Genomic DNA, 20829 nt, shown 5'->3' with positions numbered 1-20829 from the left:
GACACACCCCTGCAATTTCAATGGAGCCTCATACACAGCTAATATCATTGTCCATATTAACAATAATGGAGCCATCTAATTAATGGCTTATCTCAGTGTCTCCATGGACTATAAGTAGGCATTGCGCTTGACCAGTCCCGGAGGACATATTAAACATTTTAAGTTTCTCTCAGATCAAATGTTAATATAGCAAAAGCTGATTGCTCAGGGTACATATAAAATCATAGTATTGATTGTCAGGACCACCACGAGGGACAGTACTTGCCTTGACATACAATGACTTATGTAATGATACGCACAGGTTGGTGGTAGCCTGTGTGTACACTGAGGGTTAGGTCAGACTTTCCACTTTTTTATTAACTGTGGTGATAATAGACACTTTTGCACAAACTTTCCAATTCCTCCAATTTGAGCTTGAAATGATAAGCTATGCGCAGATTGTTTCTAATGATTTATGTTTTTGAGAGGACTTACCCAGCCTCAGACTAGTTGCAAAATGTTAAAAGAATAGATCTGTAGAAATCATTGTTTTTTGTACTATATATTGCACTCAGGTTCTAAGGAATATAGGATTAATTCATAAGATGTAACATTGCTAGGGTTAAGAGGCTGGTAGAAACAAATTAGACACAAAGATTATTCAAATTATGCGGCAACAAGTGTAATTTATGTAGCACACTTTCTGCCAGTATTATTTTCATCTATTTGAGCTATAAGCAAAAAAAAAATAATCTGCACATTATGTGGACACTTATTGGCACATGCACTAAATCCACAATTATGTAGAAAACACTGCAGCCACCAAATCTCAGATTTATTGACCCTCACCATTACAACAATTTATTGAGAGGTAAATACAAATTAAACTTTTTAATTCCAATCAGTGTTCACTATTAGTTGCACTTTCAAACAATCTGTTTTTTCAAGCTAACTACCCCAAAATACATCTGAAATATAAAAAAATACATAATGGGTAACATAACATACGGTCCAACATTGCCATCTCAGGGTTCTGTTGATATGTACAAACCACCCAGTTCTTCGGCCTCGTTGTTTATGATGCCACCAGAACAGTTCAATGGTTATATTCAACAATATTAAAATATTGCACTGTTATTCTGTTATATATCATATATTAATAATATATATGTGCTTGAATTAAACTCAGCCCTGAACAAGAGTATTGTACTCTCAAAGAAGGGACACTCATTCTTGTGATTCCTGTAATTTAGCAACATTCAGCAGGCTTGTTGAAATGTTAAGAGTGATAAAATACACTACTGCCTGTTGATAGCACCAGTCACCATTTAATAAAGGCCACAGCTGTGCTATAAGCATCAGCTGCCAACAAGTATATCTCAGAAAGCAGGGGTCAGAGCACACAGGAGTGCAGAAAGAACCAATCAACCCACTGCTCCTGTGATGAGTTCAGAGGACGAAATACTATGCTGTTTTCATTCTTCTTGCCAAGTGTTGCCCTGCTCATATCCCTCAACTCCAAAGCCTGATGAAGTTTCAATCTTGTTGAAACTTTGCAAACTCTTTTTCCCTTCTCTTGGGTACCTCTAAATAGGATGCCAACATGCTGCCCCAGCCTCGTCCAAGAGCATACGTGTGGCTTGTGTGTATCAGTCATCTGTCTCCACTGTCCTGAGAAATTTGAAACTGCATCTGTTACATCAAGGGCAAGGTCATGAGCATTACATTTGCTGTGCATGGCTGTTGAGCCAGTTTGGTGATGCAATCAGATCCCATCCCACTTATTAGTAAAAACATGTACTTGAGTAAAGAAGCCTCTATTGTCACATCTCTAGTTATGCAACAAGAACATCAGTCTGACTAATGAGGCCCTTGAAACGGTACCCCACCATCTATAAGAATCATCTACATGAAACCTAAGATAGTTAACTAAATATACATTGAACAAGAATCCTATTTTTGATTGATAATTTGATCAAACAAATCATTAAACCTCAACCGCAGTAAGGCCTGTCTTTGATACTAGAGGGCAATAAGATCTAGTGCCATCCATTTTAGTAACAGAGTCATCCAAACAATCACTATCAATCTGCAGTAATTTTATGACTCACTAATAAAGTCGGATACCCTATTGAGATGATCTAAGTAGGTATCAATCAAGCAAGAACGATCTAGGTGACTGTTGTCATTTAATCCAGCACCATCTATTAGCAAGATCCACCTCTTAGACAAGCAGAGTTGTCTGAGAAGACAATAAACATTCCAAAAAGAGAATAAACTCAACAAATATGTTATCTAACCAGATATCCGATCATGTAGTAAGGAAGACCTCTCCTAATACCCAACCAAAATAGACTTTGTTGCAAAAATGTCATCACATTTCTGCTCAATAAGTCATCTGGTTAAAAAAGGATATCTACTTAGAAAGAATTATCAGTTGCTCAAGATCCATCTATCTAAGCAGATACCCATCCTAGGTCATAGCTATCACCCAACTGAGAACCAGAGACATCTTATCAGAGATTTTGCTGATCATGAAGTGACCTCTGTTGCCATCTAACCATGAATCTGTTGCAAACTACAGTTCCTCAACTGACTAGCCATGCTCCGATCAATGGAAGTTGTTGGGAGGGTATAATTTGGGCAACAGTAATAGATCAGATGTTCATTGTGTCTAAAATTTCTGCATTACGTAGAGACCACCATTTTACCAGCAAGGTACTTTAACCCTCTGCAAAGACTATGAAGGAATAACAGGAATCTCACATTAACTTGAGAAATACATTTTTTATTAAAGATGATTTCTTCTCCATCTATACAGAGATCACAACAATCGTACAACCGTTGATGGGCACTTTACATTTTAATGAATCTACCAAAGCACCTATGGCATGTTCCATGTCATAGAAATGTCACCACATGTCACACTGTTTTACAGACCATTTCTCAAGTTTCCTGCCTGGTCAAAAATTCACTTGCAAAAGCTGCGGGTCAAAGGGTGTTTAGGGGCATTTATTAATCAGTCCACCATATAGGAGATGCCTTCATAGCACATCTCAGTCTCAATTCAATCACTACTAGGGTGTCTCATGTTTAAGTACTACTGGGGTGTCTAGTCTTTGACAGGAACATGGAGGATTTACAATGCATTACCTTATACACAAATATTACTTACCATATGCAACATTGTAATCTTTTACAACTTTGGACAGTTCTGCTGGGTTTTCATAACATATCCCATCTGTAATGGAGAAAATGGATGAACAATAAGAATACATAGGGAACATGGTGCTTTGTAGTTTTTTAACAACATAATGTTAGTTCCATTTGCAGTCTGTTTGAGTGAGACAAAGAAACAGTGCAAGAGCTGAGGAAAGACAGGGTAACACATGAGTAAAATTGCTAGATGGATGAGGGGGCTGAATGCTCAGATACATCAACAGCAGGGAGGCTAGAAATCCATGAGTGACAGATAGTCAGAATAGCTGAGAGTAGATTTAAAGAAAGACTGAAAATCCTAACTTAATTTAAAACTTTGGTTATTTTGCAGCAGCAATTGCACTACAACTGAAATCAAAAGCTGGAAAAATACTGCAACCAAGAATTGTGAACTAATATCATAGCTGAGAATGTGCATAAAAAGGACCACATGGACTAGAGAGTTAGCCTGAAATATCAATGGGCAGGTTGAGTGATAGTTTGCATGAGCAGAGTAAGTCAGCCAGAGGGCACTGATCAAAAGTTGAAGGGTTTGACTGACAGGCTGTCATTTGCCTGGGTTTGATTGCCCTGGAAGGGTGAGATAGGATGGGGATTTTTTTAGAAGGGAGAGCGTGCAGAGGAAGAAAGCCTCTCAAGAAATGGGTGCCAAGGGTTTAGAAAAGATACCGTGAGAGTGGGACAGGAGGACACTAAACCCCATCATGAGCTGTTGAGGTATCATGTTTTGTATCATGGTTCTAAGAAGTTGAAGAGTAGGATAGGTAGATGCAAGATCCAATCTTGAGCTGCTGGTTGAAGTCCCCCAGGGGAATCCTGGTCCTTAAAGTGTCCTGAGGGATGAAAGGGCCTAGGGCTCACTGGCAACAAACAAAGCCTTCACTACACTAGTAATCAGTCAATCAGATGAATTGTAAGCACACTACTTACCTGTGAGGGTCTCAAGGCACTGGGGGGCAGGTGGGTAAGCAGGTCCATTCAGTGGAAGAGCCAGGTCTTGAGTGTCTTCCTGAAGATGTTCAGGGATGTTTGTAACTATGTGGCAGGCTGGTGACAGATCATCCGGTAATCTCATACATGTGTTCTGTGTGTATGCTATCCCCTGTCCTGTTGGTCTACCAAGTGATGTGAGTGTAAGATGTTGGTTTAAGAAGACATGAAAATATGAAACCTAAACTCCAGTGTACGGATTTTTAGTGTAACATTTAGTGAAACTTAATCTGTGTCATCAGCTCTATTATTTGGGAAAAATGAGGTTCCAATGTTTTTGTTTCCTTATGACCTGCTGTACCTAGATACCTTGCTGTAATAACCGACTTTTTCTGGCCCTTTTTAGAGGGAGGATGATGGAGAATGACTCCAGTCTATCACCCTTATAGTATAGGGATTAGGACTATAAGTAGGACCTATCCATGAGGCACAGTAGTGCATTTTCGTACCCTTTTCCTTAGATCAGGGCTTATGAACTTAAGCTAGGGGATAGATATATAAGTATTAGTGATGATCCATCCTTTTGTAAGAGTGTTAGTATATTTTCCATGGAGTTATGCATATTTTGGGCCTTGTAGGCCTTAAACGGGACAGACTCCATCTTGCCTTCTGCCTGGTAGCTTGAGAGGCTTTCTAGGTCAAGTGTGATGTTTTAGTTTCAAGGTGTTGTTCGCTTGGAGAGAACCGGTTCAGGCTGGCCCTTATCGAAAGACTGTATTTTTCTCCACTCCGAAGACACAACTTCAGGCCGGCCGGCTGGGAACGTGTCCTTGGTACGGGGAGGTACAAGAATTTGGTGGGCGGCAGGTTACTGGCCGTAACTTTCCATGAAGGGACAGGCTTTGATATTAGCGAAAGTGTTAGGCAATGAGTCAGTTAGTTCGTAGGCGGCAGCTAGCCGTTAGCATCTATGCTATTAATTATTTCCGAGGCGGACAGTCGCCATTTTGAAGTCCAAGAAATATTTTAAGACCAAGACTCTCTGAGAAAGACTGAAGGAGAAATAGCGCGGAGCGCACAGAGCCAGAGAGAGAGAGAGAGACGGTAGCTAATAGCGAGCAAGGTTCCGGTGACTTGGAGGGAAGCAGAGGAGGTTGAGCCTAGCGGTGCAGACGTGTACTTGTGACGGCTGAGGTGTGACCCCGAGACGAGCCAAGATACAGAGACGAGAAGGGAACCTAGATGACTACCGAGCCCCGACTTCATATTAACCAGGTGACCTCCGCCCTTTCCCATATTGAGCGCGCATTCTAACCTTTTGCCTTTTCTTTGCAGAATATATATATTGCATAGTATTGTGTTTGTGTGTATTACAAATAAATACGTATTATCATGGAGGTGGGGGGAGGCAGAGTGAAAATCCTTTCAGTCTCCGTCGATAACTTTATAATCAGAAGGGGAAAGGATCACTGGTCCTGCTTAAACTTTGGGCTCACAAGTCGAGGACCTGGTTTTTCTCCCAAATTAAATGACTCTCATACACGTGTATGTTGGTAGTGATGGTTTCTCGTTTGCGGTATATACTGTATCCCCGCTTCTCTACACGTGCGTGCGTAATCATTGAGTCATTCGTTTGTCTTGTGCACCCTCCACCAGGAGGTTTTGCCTTAAGGTTCAAGGCAGTAGTGATCGTGGAAGTGAGGGGGTAGTGGTGTGAAAGCTAAAATGTCAGAAAACCAGACAAGTGTTCTTTATTGAGTCTGGGTTCGGACTGAGGGTAAAAATTACGGATGCACTTTGTGAATTGTTAAGGGATTCTAGTGCATTGCAGTGAAAATTTAAAAAGAGGTCGACATGTTTCAGCCTTTGGTAGTCAGAGGATCTATAGGCTTTCTTCAGGACCAATGGGGTTAAGTGAAAATGTGAAAAATGTGAGAAGAAAAGAGGAAGTTTGACCTGTTTCTTCGTGACTTTTAAGGTTACGTTGTACCTTATTTTATTTTGGAAATTTCTCCCTCGGGGAATTAAGGCTGATCGAGAGAGGCCTTACTTAGTGCCTTCTTACTCGGTCCTGGCAGCATGTGCTGACTCTGCCCTTCCTCACCCGGAACTCCGGGTGAGGAAGGGCAGAGTCAGCACATGCTGCCAGGACCGAGTAAGAAGGCACTAAGTAAGGCCTCTCTCGATCAGCCTTAATTCCCCGAGGGAGAAATTTCCAAAATAAAATAAGGTACAACGTAACCTTAAAAGTCACGAAGAAACAGGTCAAACTTCCTCTTTTCTTCTCACATTTTTCACATTTTCACTTAACCCCATTGGTCCTGAAGAAAGCCTATAGATCCTCTGACTACCAAAGGCTGAAACATGTCGACCTCTTTTTAAATTTTCACTGCAATGCACTAGAATCCCTTAACAATTCACAAAGTGCATCCGTAATTTTTACCCTCAGTCCGAACCCAGACTCAATAAAGAACACTTGTCTGGTTTTCTGACATTTTAGCTTTCACACCACTACCCCCTCACTTCCACGATCACTACTGCCTTGAACCTTAAGGCAAAACCTCCTGGTGGAGGGTGCACAAGACAAACGAATGACTCAATGATTACGCACGCACGTGTAGAGAAGCGGGGATACAGTATATACCGCAAACGAGAAACCATCACTACCAACATACACGTGTATGAGAGTCATTTAATTTGGGAGAAAAACCAGGTCCTCGACTTGTGAGCCCAAAGTTTAAGCAGGACCAGTGATCCTTTCCCCTTCTGATTATAAAGTTACAAATAAATACCCCAGTTCTTAGTGAACCAACATGTGCCTTGTATTCTTGTTCAATCAGGGTAACCGCACTTTCTAGTCAGGCATTGTTTGCATGAGCGGATGTGATACCCGATCAGGTAAGGAATGAATGAACAATGAGGGAAGAAGGGTACATTTGATGCCAAGAGCAGAAGGTACATATATATATCAATTCGGAAAGTCGTACTGATTTCTATTATTGTAGTTTTATCCCGAGTAGACAAGTGAGAGATTTCCTTCTTAAGTATTCATAGGAAAGTGATCGTCGTTAGTATACGGCGTTAATGAGAGCACCGGAGGGATACGGTGCGTAGGTTCGCCGGATTGTGAACCGTGTGTAAATGAGAGCACCGGGGGGATACGGTGCGTAGGTTCGCCAGATTGTGAACCGTGTGTAAATGAGAGCACTGGGGCTGCAGACCCATGTGTGTAGACACGCCAGATTTGTGTCGAGTGAGCACTGATAATCATCAGTGTGTAAGAGTATATATTCAGACCTGCCCCAGGGTAGATTAGTCTGGGCCTAAGTGGCCGCGAGACTAGTTGGTATAAATAGGATATCGTAGAAAACCTATGCATGCTGTATTGCTATTTTCCCATCCTTAGGTACGAGATGTACATACATATATGTCTATACCCATTGTAAATACGTTCTAAGGTGGGAGGTGATTACGTTCCGGCTGGGTTAGAGGGGCCCCTAGGGGCTGATTCCATCTAAGCGGAAAATCCGGTCGTTACATCTGGCGTCACGAACTGTTTACGAAGCCTGTGTGCGCTGTATTGTTTTCATCTTGTTGGCTTGCGCTCGGCTTGTACGTGCTTTTCTTTGTTAATAATTGTGTATATAATTTTTGTGTGTCAAAATGTTTTCGAAAAAATCAGGCTCTGTTTTCAAATTGCCTATTCAGATTCCCGGCTGGGAGTCTACGCCTTACGAGGCTTTGGCCCGTGAGTGGGCCGATTCTACTGGTTTGAGCGAGAATTGGACTTCTTGTCTGGAGCAGGCGGAGCCTGCTGATGTGGTTTCTTGCTTGCAAAAAGCTCCGGTAGTGAAGGGTGATGAGCTTCCTATTTTGGGTCGCAGAGGTTGGATTGTGCTACATGCTTACCGGATTCTTCATGAGAGGTTTGTTCAGTTGCGAAAACAATGCAAGGATATGGAAAGACAGGTGGTTGAATTGCAGAATGCGCATACTTTGTTGCGGTGTCAAAATAAATTGCTTGCCGACAAACTTGAGACTTATCAGACTATTGCCGAAAGGGCTGCAGTTCGCATTGCGAGGTATAAATACAAACACCGTCGTGGTCGTGTGTCTACACGGAAAGTGCGTCTGGTCGTGGCGAAAGCCGGACTGGATTGGAACCCTGACGAGTGGGATGGTAATATCTGGGATTCTAATGCTTCTGACTCCTCGGCTGAGGAGGGTGACAAGCGCGAGTCTTCTCGCTCCGGACGTGACTGTAAATCTGCTTCTTGTGACAAGGATGTCGTATCTAGCGACCGTGGTTGTTCTTCCCGTTCCGATGACGTGTCTTATCCTGACTGTTCTTCTAAATCTAAGGACGGGGCTTCTTCGGGAGCTCTGCCGGAGGTTTCTGCTCATCCTGTGTTTCGTCGCAAGTTACAACAAGCTCCTGGTAATCCGGGTGGTGTTGCCCTGGATAGTATTGAAGATTTTACTCAACAGGAGGTTAGTGATATTTTACAACGTTTTCGTCAACGGCCCGGTGAGGCTTTGCTTACGTGGATGGTGCGCCTTTATGAACTGGGCGCTGCCGGTGTCATGCTCGATGCTGTTGATTGTTTACGGTTTTGCTCTTTGAGTTCTGATTCTACCATTCAGGATCATTTTCGAAACTATAATGGTGCTGGTCAAATTACTTTGCTCCAGCTTGCGTCTGATGGCTGTAACCATAAATACCCTACTGAATCTGATTGGTCTGTCAATGACAAGCCGTGGTATACTTTGCGTGATGCGTCGCAACGTTTGAAGGAGGAAGTGATGAAGACCGCGATTTTTCTCAGTACTTCTGATAGGTTGTTGGACGGTCTGTTAACATCTTCTGTACGCAATCGCATTATCCGTTCTTCCCCTGTTGCTTACAAGCAGGTTATGATGACTTTATTGATTAATCAGACTGGCAATCCTTTGTCTGCGGTGCTTGAATCTGTTCGTCAGCTTGGTGAGTTGGGTGAATGGTTTAAACCTGAGAGACAATCTCGTCCTGAGGGTCGTGCTGCCGGGGATTATAAGTTCTCTAGACGTGATATGTTTCTTGCACTTTTGGCTGATGGTGTGAAAAGGGAGGACATTGACGGCGAGCCTAATAATCGCTTGTGGGACATATTCCGTAAGCGTGGTTTGGATCGGAAGGAGGGTGCTCGTCGTGTGCGGAAGAATGATTGTGGCCGTGGTTCTGATGACAGTGGTGATGAGAGGCGCCGTGTAGATTCTGATCGCCGTGGTGACCGGCGTTTTGATCGTGATGTGTCCCCTCGTCGTGACAGAGAGAGGGAGAGAGAGGGGGAAAAAAGAAAGGGGGAGAGATGATCGTGTTTCCAACTGATATAGAGAGGAGAGAGATTATTCCCCTGAGCTGAGGAGAAGGGAGGATCGTCACAGGCTTGCTGATCGTAATTCACAGTACGAGGTAAATGACAAAAATCCATTTCGTAATGGAGATGGATATGAACAGGAAATTTTGATACCCAAGAAACATGAGAGTATTTATCCTGATTTGTCCTGGTTAGCGGAACGCAGTAAAAATGACTAGGAAATAGGTCAAGCTCCAGTACGAAGGTGGGCTCACAGAGATAACAGACCCTATGTAGATATTGAGATTTTTTGGAAACATCGTAATATCCAAAGGGCCCGAGCATTAGTGGATACAGGAGCAGAGGCCACTTTAATTCATGGTAAAGCAAAGAAATTTAAAGGACAATTCTTCACAATTACTGGTTTAGGTGGAAAAGAGACCCCTGCAGTGCAAACTACACTTGAGATGAAAATTGGTAGGATTCCCCGTAAAGAATATTCTGTGTTAGTCATACCCCTTTTGGAGTATATAATTGGAATTGATATTTTGAAAGGAATGACTTTGCATTTGGATGACGGTTGTTATCAATTTGGAACCAAGCATTATATTTCGTCCAGACCCGTACGGGTTGGCCGTTTACGAATGCTTCCCATTAAAATTCCTCAAGCTACGAAAGTGGTTTCTCAAAAACAATATCGTATCCCAGGTGGCCACGAAGAGATCAGTGCCACAATTCAGGATTTGGTTGATGCAGGAGTTATAACTCCGGTCACTTCTGCTTGGAATAATCCCGTTTGGCCCGTGCGCAAGAGTGATAATTCTTGGCGCATGACTGTTGATTATCGAGAATTGAACAAACACACACCTCGTTTGACTGTTGCTGTACCAGATATTGTTACTTTGATTCAGAGAATTCAGAAGCATCCAGGTACATGGTATGCGTTCATTGATATTGCTAATGCTTTCTTTTCGATTCCAATTGCCCCTGAGTGTCAGGAACAATTCAGTTTTACCTGGAATGGACGTCAAATGACGTTTAGGAGTCTTCCTCAAGGCTATGTACATAGTCCTACGATCTGTCACCGGCTGGTGGCGGAACACTTGTCCGAGGTGCCCGTACATCCACAAATACAAGTTTGTCATTATATTGATGACATTTTGATCCAAGGTGAGACGCAAGATCAGGTCCAATCTCATTTAGATCAGATTCTTGACTGTTTACGAGCGAAAGGTTGGGAAATCAATCCTGATAAATTACAAGGTCCATCCCAAAATGTTAAATTTTTAGGCATTAATTGGCATGAAGGTCACAGAGAGGTGATCCCGCAGGTGAAGCGGAAAATTTTAGATTTTGCGGTTCCAAGGAATAGAAAAGAGGCTCAGAGTTTCATTGGTTTGTTTGGTTTTTGGCGTCAGCATATTCCCCATTTGAGTCAGATTTTGGCTCCCTTATATCGAGTCACTCGTAAGAAGAATGCGTTTGAATGGGGTGATCTACAACAGAATGCATTTAATTTGGCGAAAGAAGCCATTCAGTATGCCTTGGATTTGTGGCCTGTGGGCGAGGGTGATGTGGATCTGAATGTGTCTGTGGAAGGTCCGTATGCCAATTGGAGTCTATGGCAAAAACAGGGCAGACAAAAAGTGCCATTAGGTTTCTGGACTAAAAAGTTACCTGAAGCTGGTGAGCGTTATACACCTTTTGAAAAACAGTTGCTTGCATGTTACTGGGCTCTGGTGGATACCGAGCAATTGACTTTAGGTCATGCTGTGATTTTGAGACCTGAAATTCCTATCATGCAGTGGGTTTTGAGTTCGCCGAAATCCCATCGAATTGGACATGCTCAAGAGGCGAGTGTGATTAAATGGAAATGGTACATTCAGGACAGGGCACGTGTGGGTCCGAAAGGTGTGGCAGTGTTGCATGAGCGAGTGGCGCAGGCGCCATCGAATGAAACTGGAAGTGATTGTTCTGTACCTGTAGTACAGGAATCTCCCGTCAAGTGGGGTAAATCATTTGATGATCTGTCCGTGGAGGATAGAAAACATGTGTGGTTTACGGATTGTTCAGCGAGGTTCATTGGTGAGAAACGACATTGGAAAGCAGTGTCCTATAATCCGATTACGCAGAAATTATTGAGCACAACTGGTGATGGAAAAAGTAGTCAATATGCTGAATTGTATGCGGTTTACCAAGTTTTGAAACAGGAACTACCTGGCACATGTCATATTTTCACTGATTCCTGGTCCACTGCTAATAGACTGGCGGTATGGTTACCAACATGGCATTCTCATAATTGGGAATTGCATTCAAAAGAACTGTGAGGAAAAGAATTATGGCAAGAAATTTGGGAATTGCTCCCACAGAGTACTGTGACAATCTTTCACGTAGATGCTCACACCCCGATAGATTCCCTTGACAAATTCTTTCATAATATTGCAGATGAAAAGTCTAAAATTTCTGAGGCAGTGGTGGACATGCAAGATTCTGATTTGGCGGGATTGGCGAAATGGGCCCACCAGAAAGCGGGACATTTTGGAGAGAGAGCCACTAGCAGGTGGGCTACTGACCGAGGGATTCATATTCCTTTAAATTTGATTAAAGATGTCATTCTGCATTGTCCCATTTGCCAGCATTCTAGAAAGAGAGAAGTGCCTCACATTGTTCAAGGCCATTTACATCGAGGAAAATTGCCCGCTCAAATTTGGCAGATTGATTATATCGGCCCGCTCCCTATGAGCAGAAATTGTCAGTATATTTGTACCGCTGTTGATACCTATAGTGGCCTTCTGGTCGCTTTCCCTTGTAAAAATGCTACCCAAATCAATACCATTAAAACATTGGAACTACTCATTTTATATTATGGTGTTCCATTTCAAATTCAATCTGATAACGCATCCCACTTCCGTGGAAGATTGGTGCAGGAATTCTGTGTGGAAAATAACATTGAATGGGTGTTTCACATTCCATATTATCCACAGGCTTCGGGATTGATTGAGAGAATGAATGGTTTGCTAAAGGAACAATTACGAAAGTTAACGGATGAACATTATAAACACTGGAGGGACTTTCTAATTCAGGCGTTATTGATTCTGAACAATCGTCCCTTGTTACATGCTGAATCTCCTTTAATGCGTTTGTTTCCTCCAACTGTTGATGCAAAACCGAACACTCTTGTTAATACTGTTATGTATTGGGAAATTACCCCCGGAGCTTTGGCTCCATGCAGAGCAACCCCAGGTTCTGCAGGCTTGGACCTGCATGCTATGGATGACATTGTCCTAAAAGGTAGAGACCGAATCATTGTTGAAACTGGCATTGGTGTCTGTATACCAGCCGGTAGCTTTGGATTGATTGCCCCTAGATCGGGCCTTGCCTTAAAAGGTATTCAAGTTCTTGGAGGAGTGATTGACAGCGATTATCAGGGAGAGATTAAGGTCCTCCTGCTTAATAGCAGTGAGGTTGATTTATCATTCAAAAAGTCTGACCGCGTTGCTCAATTGTTGATTATGCCTGTCTTCAGTGGTGAGATTAAGAAAGGCTCTGCCCCGACTTTGCTAACGACACGTGGCCAAAAGGGCTTCGGCTCCTCCGATAATCCCGGAGCTAAGATATGGGTGCAATCGCCTAAACATCCCCCTGAACAGGCTGAAGTTATTGCGACCGGTCATGACAACACCATTTTGGTGATGAAGCCAGAGAAAGATAGCTGGGAAGCTGTCCCAGCTGACAAATGTTACTTACGAGAATGATTAAGGCCTGTGTTTGTATTCTTTCAGATCATTCTCTGGACTGCTGCTGCAGGATGTGCCGGCGTTGGACTCCTTTTGGTCTGCTACGCCGGGAGAGGAGAGAACCCACCGACTTCGGTTCATTGGAGAACCAGAATTCCTCGTTCCTTCGCTGCGTGGGACTCATCGTCCAATTTTTGGATTACTCTTGCGAAAAGAGTTACTAACTCTCCACATTTTTGCCTCACTCCCATGAGGTCTGTGACTGACATTCTGGCGACCTGTTTGGTTGCCGTCCCTGCTTCTATTGAGACTTTACGACATATTTTCAATATTTCCAGTGCCCGACCAAATATTATTCTGGGCGATTTTTTGACTCATGAATTTTGTCCTTCGTGTACGGTCTTGTCTGAATCGATTTCCCCAATCCATTCCCAAATCACAACGTATAATATTTCACAGGGTGATTTATGCTTTATTCTAACATGCGATTCAAAGGCCATCACAGAATGTCTTAAATTAAAACTGCAGGCTGCCACTTCTTTTTCAGCTCATCAACGATTGTTGTGTTTACAGAGACTTCCTAGTTCATGCATTTCTGTCAAGAACAATATGACATGCAAACGTTTATTAGTTGCTCCTAGTCATTATCGTGCAATGTTATTGCCTGCTGGATGGCTATTCTCCTGCGGGAATACCTCCTGGCCCTATATTCCCGCTAATATTTCTGGAGGTCCATGTGCTATCACTAGATTAAGCTTATTAATGTTTTCATCGCACCCTGGTTCTCATTCCCGTGTAGTACGTGACTCTATGATGTTACATGAAGATTGTGATTCGTCCGTACACCTCTATTCCAAATCGGAATATCTTAGTCTAGCTATTTCTATCATTGGTGTCCCGGCGTTAGCTGTTTATAACGCCAAAACAATTGGCAAGATGGCCTGCTGGATGGTTAAATCAATTAATCACACGTCTACTGTATTATCTGACCTATTATTAGATGCCCAGGGTGAACGCCGAGCCATTTTGCAGAATCGCGCTGCGATTGATTATCTTTTGTTAAAACATGGACATGACTGTTCTGATTTTGAAGGCCTCTGCTGTTTTAATTTGTCTGACCATTCTAAATCGATCCAAGCCCATATTGACAAACTCCACGATTTGACTGCAGAGGTTAGACAACATATTGATCAGGGCTGGTTTGACTGGCTCTTTAATTGGTTACCTGACTTGCATTCTTTACGACAGATTTTAGGGGGTATTATAATTTCTGTTTGTGTTTTAGTGGCTATTTGCTGCTTTATTCAATGCATTCCTTCCCTACTACAATATTGTAGAATTAGCGGGAGACATAGATCAGTTAATTTTGTTTCTTATTATTCTTCTACTGATGTTAGTTCTATGTAGAATATGGATAATAGACTGGAGTCAAGGGTGAAATGTAATAACCGACTTTTTCTGGCCCTTTTTAGAGGGAGGATGATGGAGAATGACTCCAGTCTATCACCCTTATAGTATAGGGATTAGGACTATAAGTAGGACCTATCCATGAGGCACAGTAGTGCATTTTCGTACCCTTTTCCTTAGATCAGGGCTTATGAACTTAAGCTAGGGGATAGATATATAAGTATTAGTGATGATCCATCCTTTTGTAAGAGTGTTAGTATATTTTCCATGGGGTTATGCGTATTTTGGGCCTTGTAGGCCTTAAACGGGACAGACTCCATCTTGCCTTCTGCCTGGTAGCTTGAGAGGCTTTCTAGGTCAAGTGTGATGTTTTAGTTTCAAGGTGTTGTTCGCTTGGAGAGAACCGGTTCAGGCTGGCCCTTATCGAAAGACTGTATTTTTCTCCACTCCGAAGACACAACTTCAGGCCGGCCGGCTGGGAACGTGTCCTTGGTACGGGGAGGTACAAGAATTTGGTGGGCGGCAGGTTACTGGCCGTAACTTTCCATGAAGGGACAGGCTTTGATATTAGCAAAAGTGTTAGGCAATGAGTCAGTTAGTTCGTAGGCGGCAGCTAGCCGTTAGCATCTATGCTATTAATTATTTCCGAGGCGGACAGTCGCCATTTTGAAGTCCAAGAAATATTTTAAGACCGAGACTCTCTGAGAAAGACTGAAGGAGAAATAGCGCGGAGCGCACAGAGCCAGAGAGAGAGAGAGAGACGGTAGCTAATAGCGAGCAAGGTTCCGGTGACTTGGAGGGAAGCAGAGGAGGTTGAGCCTAGTGGTGCAGACGTGTACTTGTGACGGCTGAGGTGTGACCCCGAGACGAGCCAAGATACAGAGACGAGAAGGGAACCTAGATGACTACCGAGCCCCGACTTCATATTAACCAGGTGACCTCCGCCCTTTCCCATATTGAGCGCGCATTCTAACCTTTTGCCTTTTCTTTGCAGAATATATATATTGCATAGTATTGTGTTTGTGTGTATTACAAATAAATACCCCAGTTCTTAGTGAACTGACATGTGCCTTGTATTCTTGTTCAATCAGGGTAACCGCACTTTCTAGTCAGGCATTGTTTGCATGAGCGGATGTGATTCCCGATCAGGTAAGGAATGAATGAACAATGAGAGAAGAAGGGTACATTTGATGCCAAGAGCAGAAGGTACATATATATATCAATTCGGAAAGTCGTACTGATTTCTATTATTGTAGTTTTATCCCGAGTAGACAAGTGAGAGATTTCCTTCTTAAGTATTCATAGGAAAGTGATCGTCGTTAGTATACGGCGTTAATGAGAGCACCGGAGGGATACGGTGCGTAGGTTCGCCGGATTGTGAACCGTGTGTAAATGGGAGCACCGGGGGGATACGGTGCGTAGGTTCGCCAGATTGTGAACCGTGTGTAAATGAGAGCACTGGGGCTGCAGACCCATGTGTGTAGACACGCCAGATTGTGTGTCGAGTGAGCACTGATAATCATCAGTGTGTAAGAGTATATATTCAGACCTGCCCCAGGGTAGATTAGTCTGGGCCTAAGTGGCCATGAGACTAGTTGGTATAAATAGGATATCGTAGAAAACCTATGCATGCTGTATTGCTATTTCCCCATCCTTAGGTACGAGATGTACATACATATATGTCTATACCCATTGTAAATACGTTCTAAGGTGGGAGGTGATTACGTTCCGGCTGGGTTAGAGGGGCCCCTAGGGGATGATTCCATCTAAGCGGAAAATCCGGTCGTTACACTTGCCTATACATTCTCCCAGATGCTGGACAGTGTATCACCAGCCCACTCCCATGTCATCACCACACCACCCTGACAATACTGGAATAGATCCCAGTGCTGTTGCCTAATTGTCTCACCAAGGGAGGTATCAGAGCTGTGTCAGCTACATGACTGTCTGCAAAACAGTCTCCCAGAAGTGAGGGGACATTGCCTGAAGTTTGAAACTTGTTGTAGAAGTGGAGGGTCCACCCTGAAGCCTGCCTGTTTGCCTGCCTGCTCAGTAAGGGAAGGAGAGTGTCTATTCCTGCAGGAGGAAACACTGCCCAAGAGCAGAAGCTCAGTGTTGTTCACATATGTAGAACACCCAGAAGTAGCTGACTGTTGACAGGGAGTGAAGCCAGTCATGACCTAAAGATTTATGTATCCCACCCAGCTCTAGGTTCAGTCCTACTATGAACTGCATAAGATGTTGTGCATCACTTCATCATGGTGCTGCTGGCATTCCTGTCTCCATCTCCGAAGGCTTTGGTGCTGCAGCTACTACTTGAGAAGCTACTGTATGCCCACCCTTAGAAGAATGCTGGCCCTAGCATTATGATGACAATTCTTGGCATACTGTGGATATACACCATATGAGATGGCAATAGTCATGCAAGGCAGAATCTTTCTATGTATGTCAGGAGTACCTAATAAAACATGGCAGCCTTGATGTTGGGTTGCCAAGTATTTATTCACAATGAATGAAAAATTGGTGTTTATGGATAGAGACAACATTAAAGGTGCCAAAACAGATCTACAACAGGATCTGTGTGGCCTGCATCGATAGGCAATGTGAAGGAACTGAAGCCTTGCAACAACGCCTCCTCCAGCTCAAAGATCAGCACATTATTTTACAAGCTAAGTGTGAAGACCTTGAGAACAGTTTGCTGCCCTCCCAAAGTACCTTACGGACTTCTTCAATGCAGGCCTTGAGACATGCGATGGTGAGCCCATTCTAATGGAAAGAGCACACAGGATTCTACTTCTCCGTAGAACTGGATGGGCTCACGTGCATATGCTGCTTCACTGACAAGGAGGCCATCATTACCAAAACCTGACAAGGGGGCCCTCTCTCCTTTAATGGGGTGCAGCTGCTCCTCTTTCATGACCTTCCATTCACCAAACTCACCAAGAGTACAACTTAATCAGTCAAATTTGGGTGGGTGAACCTCAAACTTCCCAAATAAAAGCAGTGGGGTGGAGGGGTGGGAAGACCATGGTTTAGGATGGACTATTTTCATAAGGAACAGGTTCCATACTAATTTGCATTAGGTGGGCCTCTGTCTAGAGTGACAAAGTGGGCAAAAAGAGATAAGTTGGAATGCTAATGCTACCCCGAGCAATGCCACTGGTTAGACTATTTGCAAGCATTCATCCTATAATCTTTGGATGTTTGCCATTAGCATGCCAAGAAGCTAGATATTGGCTTAGCTTTATAGGCCGACTACTGCTAATATTTGTGAATTCTAAAAAGTAATAGATTTGCATCATTCAAGGAGTACTTCCATGGTTGCAGATTTACAACTTTTTTGGGTAAACCAGTCACTATATATTTAAGATCCTGATCAAAAAAATTAACAAATTAAAACCTTGTAGTGACATGAGAAAACCAGATATAGATATGGCAGATTCAGGGTGCCTAGACACAAGAACTAAACCAAGAATGCATTTGAGGAGTGTCTCCCCTCCTTCCCAAACATCCCAGCTGAAACTGCGGCCCTGCCCGTCCCACCTGCGCCTGGTAGTTCTCCTTGGGAAGTCATGACTATGCTCATGTACATCACAACTGCCTGGAGTCCATACCCTGGGATCACTTATTTTAAATGTATTTTTACTGAACACACTCTACTTCTCTGCTACAAGAAGCCTTTATATTAGAGTTATCAAGTTGGTGCATGTGGCAGCGCTCCACATTATATGTGATAATAAAGAAAAAAGAGGCTTTGAAATAAAATATTCTCCTAGGATCACACAAGCAGGAAAGCCAGTATTAATTACAGGTTATCTGGTTTCACATTTTGAAATTCAGTCACCAGATGGGAACTTCTGATGCTCTGTCCTTTTCACAGGAACTGTCACTGTTTCGTCTTTCATTCTTGCCTCACAATGGGAAAAACCAACATAGAGATAGCAGACTCAACTCAGAATCCCCAGACCCAACTGTCAAGGCAAGATGCATTTATTTGGTGGGTATAATGCCCCAAACACCACCTGATGCTACGCCATACCCTCGCAAAATGGCTCAACTTTAAACCCACCACAGATTTTCACAGCTCGCATGACACTAAATACAATGGTCCCACTGATATTGCTTCATCTTCTCATGGGATTGTCAAACATTCATCACAGCCTCCTCCTAAGACGCTAAACAAATTTTAAGCTTATCAGTGGAGGAAGCAAAGACTGAACCCTGATGAGCCCTTGATCAGGGATGCCAGACCGTATACTGGCACTCAGGAAGACACCGCCCAAGCTCCACGGAAATCCAAAAATAACAAAGCTCTGCTTTTAGAACATAAGACCAGAGAAATTGGCAGGGTAAAAGCTGCACAAAACCCTGTGTTATAGTGTCCCGAGTGATATATTCATAGCAGTGCTCCAAGAACCGGAAGGGGCCTCTTAAACTCTTCAAAATCTGAGGATAAAAAGTCCCCAAAGCATAATTAACAAAACAGTCTTGAGCAACAAATTTGATTCAAAACTTGATAGTCCACACAATGTTGTTGTTATTTTTCTTTATTTCAGAGCTTCATATGTATCCATTGACAACACAAGCTTGTAGCCAACACGTGTTTAGTCTTTCAGTAACTCAACTAATGACTTTATCAGGGCCTAACAAAATTAATCCAGGTAAGTCTTCCAACACTCCAAAACTGCACGGACGGGACCCACTTTGCCACTTCACTAGAAATATATTGAGAAACAATTTAGTTATTTGGACTTGGATCACAGATATGGTCATGGACTAAAATTCTTAGTTTTGAGAATAATATATGGTGGCTGCAAATGTGTGTTGTGTTTGTGCTGGATACATATGAAGCTCTGAAGTAAAGAAAAAACAATGACAACATTGCCTGGACTATCAAGTTTTGGATAAAATGTGGTACTCAGGACTTTTTTGTTAATTATGTTTTTAGAACATCTCTGGCACTCGAATGATGAGGGCAAACAGCACAAAGCAGGCCAGGCAGAGTAATCTGTTTTTGTTTTGCACTTAGGCAGGAGTTGGACCTGTCCTGCTTTGGAACCAACTCCAGCTTGGAACTTTGCTCTACTTCAGAGGCTGCGTGGGAGGTCTGGATCCCTTTCATCATCTTTAAAACCATTCTCTCAGTCTAAATGTGCTTTTGCGGGCACTGGAGAGTACCCAACCTTCGTCCCTCAAGTGTCCGTATGCATGTTTGTTATCAGTTACCCTTTTTGTTTGGCACACTGTTGGGCGTTCTTGGTCATTGTTTTACATTTAGGGAAACCTAGTACTAGAGGGGAAGCTAAAAACACCGGAAACTACTTGTTGCTTCGCACTTCCATCTTACCCAGAGTTTTATGAAAAGGTAGTCTGACATGTCACACAACTATCACACTATGGCCATTAACCATAGAAAACTGAACACACAACTAATGTTTGAGGCCTTAATATCCCCTCCAAGCGATTGGGCATCCTGGGTAAACTTAAATTAGTGACAGTTTTTGTCTGCTTCCTTCAGTAGCAGGCCTCGAATAATCAAAATGTTACTAGACCTTCAGGTCCAATGACCTAAATAATCTATTCAAACTAATTATAATGTTCTTGACCCACATACTGGTTATAAATTATGCAATCCTAGGCAAATAAATTAATTCACTGAGCCCCCATTTTCTTACTTATCACATATGAGAGACACCTACAAGTATGCAAGTTCAGCATATCTGCTGTACAAAAAACACTTGTTTGCTCTAATAGACTAAACCTTTGCTCCATATATAATACAAATCTAGCCACCTATAGGAAACATATGACCGCTGTAACGACCGGATTTTCGGACCAGATAGAATCAGCTCACCAAGATACCACCAACCCAGCCGAAACGTAACCACCTCCCTCCTCAGAACCTACTTACCAAGGCACCTGGGTACCTACCTGAGGATGGGGAATTAGCAATATACAAGCTTAGATCCTCTAAAACGCCACCAAATCTACAGGGATTACTAGAAATACTCCCTGATTACCAAGGAATTCCATACCTTATAGTCTCGCAGCAACGTAGGCCCAGACTAGACTACCCTGGGGCAGTTCGGATTACTTACCATTACACACTGACCACAATCAGTGCTCACTCAAGCCACAATCCTGTGGGTATATGCACTGTGTCCTCCCGGTGCTCTCATTCTCTTACACAAGCCACAATCCTGTGGGTATTTGCTTACTCA

The 20829-nt window shown here is 42.9% G+C and overlaps 1 protein-coding gene across 2 annotated transcripts in view; it reads right to left on the bottom strand.

Annotated features, from left to right (window-relative positions):
- Positions 1–20829, bottom strand: part of LOC147705924 (B-lymphocyte antigen CD19-like) — a 911795-nt gene that overhangs the window by 364123 nt on the left and 526843 nt on the right. For both annotated transcript variants that reach the window (XM_086928997.1, XM_086928998.1), the window contains exon 11: positions 3155–3220. In XM_086928997.1, coding sequence (XP_086785123.1) covers positions 3155–3220 — 66 coding nt within the window. The remainder of the gene's footprint in view (positions 1–3154; positions 3221–20829) is intronic.

The sequence above is a fragment of the Lissotriton vulgaris genome, chromosome 7, assembly GCF_964263255.1.
Source record: "Lissotriton vulgaris chromosome 7, aLisVul1.2, whole genome shotgun sequence".
Lineage (NCBI taxonomy): Eukaryota > Metazoa > Chordata > Amphibia > Caudata > Salamandridae > Lissotriton > Lissotriton vulgaris.
This window is presented reverse-complemented; position numbering and strand designations above follow the sequence as displayed.